The sequence below is a fragment of the Sinocyclocheilus anshuiensis genome, unplaced genomic scaffold (assembly GCF_001515605.1).
Source record: "Sinocyclocheilus anshuiensis isolate Anshui unplaced genomic scaffold, SAMN03320099.WGS_v1.1 scaffold419, whole genome shotgun sequence".
NCBI classification, from domain to species: domain Eukaryota; kingdom Metazoa; phylum Chordata; class Actinopteri; order Cypriniformes; family Cyprinidae; genus Sinocyclocheilus; species Sinocyclocheilus anshuiensis.
The window spans coordinates 2105521-2110398 of record NW_015548228.1 but is presented as its reverse complement, the minus strand read 5'-3'; the positions used below and the strand labels follow the sequence as shown (position 1 = coordinate 2110398).

The 4878-nt window shown below is 35.7% G+C and overlaps 1 protein-coding gene across 1 annotated transcript in view; it reads right to left on the bottom strand.

Moving 5' to 3' along the window:
* Positions 1 to 238: 238 nt before the first annotated feature.
* Positions 239 to 4878, bottom strand: part of LOC107654462 (transmembrane protease serine 9-like) — an 8328-nt gene continuing 3688 nt past the window's right edge. Inside the window, exons 6-10 of the mRNA XM_016441530.1 lie at positions 4290 to 4569; positions 2733 to 2904; positions 2393 to 2649; positions 2194 to 2291; positions 239 to 1168 (exon numbers count right to left, since the gene is read on the bottom strand). Coding sequence (XP_016297016.1) covers positions 797 to 1168; positions 2194 to 2291; positions 2393 to 2649; positions 2733 to 2904; positions 4290 to 4569 — 1179 coding nt within the window. The 3' untranslated portion in view covers positions 239 to 796. The remainder of the gene's footprint in view (positions 1169 to 2193; positions 2292 to 2392; positions 2650 to 2732; positions 2905 to 4289; positions 4570 to 4878) is intronic.

The window sequence follows — 4878 nt, the reverse complement described above, 5'->3', positions numbered from 1 at the left end:
GCCTTCTTGGGGTCTTGATCAAAACAATTGAGAAAAAAAAACACCAAATTGGTTTTTATTTCAACTCAATTTGTACTTTTAATCATCATTTTTTACAACAAAATATACACTTACTTTTCACAGTGTAAAAACAGTGTGTTGAAAAGAGTTACTTCATTCATAAGAAATCATATGATATCAACTTCTCATTAAAAATATAACAGAAAAGAGATAAAAGATAAACAGACATGTAAAAAAAAATCAGAAAATAGTTTCATACTATGAAACACTCATCCAAACATTGTGGCAAAATGAAAAAAAATGTTTCTAAATAATAATAAAATGGATATATTCTATTCTTTAATATATCTAACTTACAGTAATGTCCTAAATGTGGTACAGCTTGAAGTACTTGTTAGTTAAGCTACGGTATAATCAGTATTAGAACTGAACCACTCAAATGGGACATTTCCATAAAGTGCCAAGCTGAATAACAACTACATGCTGCATCTGCTACAGTGTAAATATACATAAACCACCTGGTTACAAACATTATTAGCTATGCACTTGTTACTACCACTGTAAAGTCATACAGTGTAATTGTACAGTGTAAGAACAACAGGCAGCAGCTTCATGGTCTGAGATAACAATAGAGATATAATGTTCACATTTGTGTAGTAAAAATTAAGTATGTGCCCCACAAAAGCTTTTTATGTTGTATGATTATGTAATCGGTCATAGGAAGCACATTGAAGACATCTATTATGTGTCTGAATACTTACATACACATTCATAATTAATAAATCTACTCAAAAACTCAGCCTTGATGAAAGATTTTAAGAGCCGTAAGTGCAGGCAAGAGGACTGAAACGGTCAAACAGATGGAAGAAGATGTTTGTGACCCACTAGGGGCACCCAGGGTTGAGTTGTTTGCTGCGCTTGTAGTTGAACTTGTGGAGTTTGTGGCTTTTGCAGGGAAGGAACCCACAACAGATGTCAGGAATGAGGCAAAGCTGGAGGTTTTAGTGAAGACCTGGACATCTTGAGCGCGAGCAGAGCGGGATGCGGTGCTGTTGCTGGAGCTTGTGTTTGTAATGCTAGTCTGTATGCTGCTACTCTGTATGGTCAAAACAGCAGCATGGATCCACGACTGACCCAGCTTACACATCAGCGGACCACCCTGATCACCCTGAGAGAGAAAGAGAGAAGTCTTTACTGAATGGTACAAAATAGTGATATTTGTCACTTTAAGTCTTTGCAGACAAATACCACACCATACCAGATAAACATCATTTTAATGAAAAGAGTTTTTGGTATATGGAAAATATCAGTGTTCTTATAATTTGACAAGAACGTACACTGCTGTTTAAAGGTTTACTTAAAGCCTTTATGTATAATGCATTATAAAGGGTTATTAAAGGGTGTAATGCATTATAATTATTCATAATGTGCATTGTACATTATATCTTGTTGTAAATAACTACAACCAAAATTAAAATGCATAGTGTAACACTGAATTAATAAGTGTTATAATCTATTAACTGTGGCTACAATTATTCATGAGATTGTACAATGCATTATAATGTGCATTACAAGGCATAATTAATGTACTTTTATAGTGCATTATATATAAAGGCTATAAGTAAAGTGTTACTGTTAAATGTTGAAAATATTCCCCAATTTCACTGTTTTGCTGTATTTTGATTAAAAAAAACATGAAAAAAAAAATCATAAAAATCTCCAACAGTTTAAATGGTTGTATACATTATTTGAAAACACTTCACTATAAGCTTCCATTCATTGAAATTTGTTAATTCAGTAGGTATCATGAAAATTGTAGTTTTAGCGTTTATTAATGTTATGCATAAATAAACTCTGTTCATTGTTAACTCATAGTTGTTCATAATGTATCAACTACGTAATGTTCATTTATACAACCTGAAATGTACTAGTGGTATATATAGAAATGAACATTAACCTAGCTTGATAAATGCTGTAAAAGTATTGTTCATTTTAGTTCGTGTTACCTAATGCATTTACTAATAATAATGAATTAAACCTTATTGTAAAGTGTAAATACAATTCCTTCCCAGAAGCCTCAGTTTACTGGTATTCAACCATTCCTTTTATTATCTGTAAGTACTTTTCTTTTTTTTTTTTTTTTTACAAAAATAATGCAAAATGTTGTTTTGTTTTTAAACAGAATGAACTTGCCTCCTGTAAGTTCAAGGAACTTGTACAAATACTGTTGTTTGAGGATGAGTTTCCACAACTCACAACAGCGGTCTGGTACTCCTGAAGAGTTTGAATCACTATAAAAGGAAGAAAACAAATTAAAATTAAGTGGAAATGTGAAAAAAAATGATGACAATTCGAACAGACTTATTTAGCATAGTGTTTAAAGCGTTCACACCTCCTCCTGCTCCCGAGCCCCATCCTGCCGCCCAGCACTGAGTGTTAGCGCTGAAGGTATTGTCTCCCATGTCCACACATATAGGCTGAATGAAATTTGTGAGGTTTGGTGCGACGGCCAGCTGCAAGACTGCAACATTGTCACCTGTACCGTTGCTGATTGTGAGATTGGCCACTTTTATAGAGACCTCATTAGGGTTGGAGCCGTTCTGATTCAGACGGCCCAGGATCACGGTCCAGTCAGAGGCATTGCTGGATCTGAACAAAAAAGAACTCTGGTGAATCAAATCACTTGGATTTCTCATCATATGTTGTTGTTTGTGGTGTTTTAGTGGCATTACCTGGTAAAGCAGCTGGCAGAGCTCATGACAAAGCGTTCAGCAATCAGCGCTCCTCCACAAACGTGACTGCCGTTAAACTGCAGGCTGGCCATCCATGGCCAAACACCGGAAGAGGCGAGGGAGCTGTTTCCTCCAACGCGGGTGTTCAGTCTGGCGCTTCCACACACTACAGCTACAGTAACAAAGAGAAAGGGTGAATTTTATAAGTGAAATATTTAAAAATGTATTAAGTGAAATATTTCGTTTTCTCTCATTCTTTCATACATTGAAACAAATGATTGTAATTAGCAGCAAATAGCACTGAATTAAATGTCAAATTTTAAAGTACAAAGACTGAAACAGTATTTTCTTGTAAAATGTACTTCAATAATCTTTGTCTTGTGTACAATTTCATTTTTACATTTTTTTTTTTCGTTACAGTTGATAGCTAAATACAGCTTGCAGCTTAAAGAGCAACTTAGTCCTAAAAAGCAACAATAAATAAATGAATGAATAAATAAAAATGAGTGCATTTGTTATGCTTAGGCTACACAGTTAGTCCATTAGCACAGAAATCAGCGTAATGCATTGCGAGGCATATCACAGAACAGGCTTTCTGGCCATTGTTCGAATAAGCAGGACTTTCAAGTTCTGTTTCTGCTTTTACTGAAACTCATTGATTAGTTGACAGATAATGAGCTTGAGAACAAGAAGGGCTTCAGATTACGAAAAATGACTAGGGCTATTGAATACTCTTTTCAGGTCCAAGCTTCCACTCCAACTGAAGTGAGAATACAATTTATACAGCTGTTTATGAGCACTATTCATCAGCTTAAAGATAAGCTTTTAAAAACTCATGGTGTATGCTACAGTCTTTTCACATTTTCAGTGTTACTTTTCTGTTTCTTTGTGATTAATTGCAAAATTTACTAGCAATTTCTGAGTGAAAATGGTTTCTACTACATTCAGTAGTACTACAGCACACAGTGAGTGTATATTAGCACTGTTTGTTGTTAGCTTAAGGGAACTGATAGTGTGTTTGGACCCGGAAACAGTGATGTGTGACGTCAGACTTGACACGGTCCTAAAATAAAACGTTTAGAAGCCAAATTACTTTTTAGTTGATAAATGAATAGCTCAAGTAAAATGCCTCATGATTCAGAGAGGAAGTCGATTAAGGGCTTTTAAAGATTTACTGAGTGATTGAGTGAGTCTGATTCAAGTCACAAGTCTGATGGTTTTTTTCATGAATTATTTTGTCTGACTCTGTAAAAAGAGACAGTTCATAAGATTCATTCATTTGTGTTCATTGTTGTGTTGTGGCAGACTCTAACTGTTGCCAATGTCAAGTGCATTTAAATTTTTTTTCTTGGTCGCATTTTGTCTGGAGCGCTTTGCTTCTTTCACCTTGATTGAAAATGACACGAATTTATAAATATGTGTTTACCAAAGTAAAAGCGCCATTTACAGTACTTTTGAAATCAAGTACACATTTAAGTCCTAGGACATGTAGCTAAATGGACAATGATGTGTATGCATGGTTTATTGGCAATCTTATTTGACTTGGTGGAATCTTACGTGCGACGGTTGTAGTTGCAGTAGTGGCGACAGTGGTTGTGGTAATGGCAGGCACAATATCACAGTTAATTGCCAGGTCATCGTCAGTGCCGTTGGAGGTGAATGCAACAAAGCCTGGTTGGTTGGAGGTGATCTTCTCATTGATCCAGCTCTGGTACTTAGACACTCGGGCATACACACCAGGAAAGTCAGCTAAAGCACAATCTTTGCCGAAGCTCACAACTCCAGACTGGACCCAGAGCGAGCCCTGCTTGCTGACCATAGGACCACCAGAGTCACCCTGTAGGATGAAGAACGGGTTAGTGACGTGCCACGTAATATATAATATGAAGGATTATTGGGAATATGACATTCTTGTAATTGTTTGTTTAAAGCATCAACATTCCTGTTAGGAATTGTCTTTTTTTAGTGCTCTTGTGGAAACTACAGCATGACCATACATGTATGTAAAAAATGTATGTAAAAATAAATTCATACATTTTCCAGATAGTATTTTTATTATTTTCCTTTGGCTTTAGTAAACTGGAAATATAAAAGCCCATTATTTTGCCAACAACCAAAATCACACTTTTTTGGGGGGGGGGGGGGG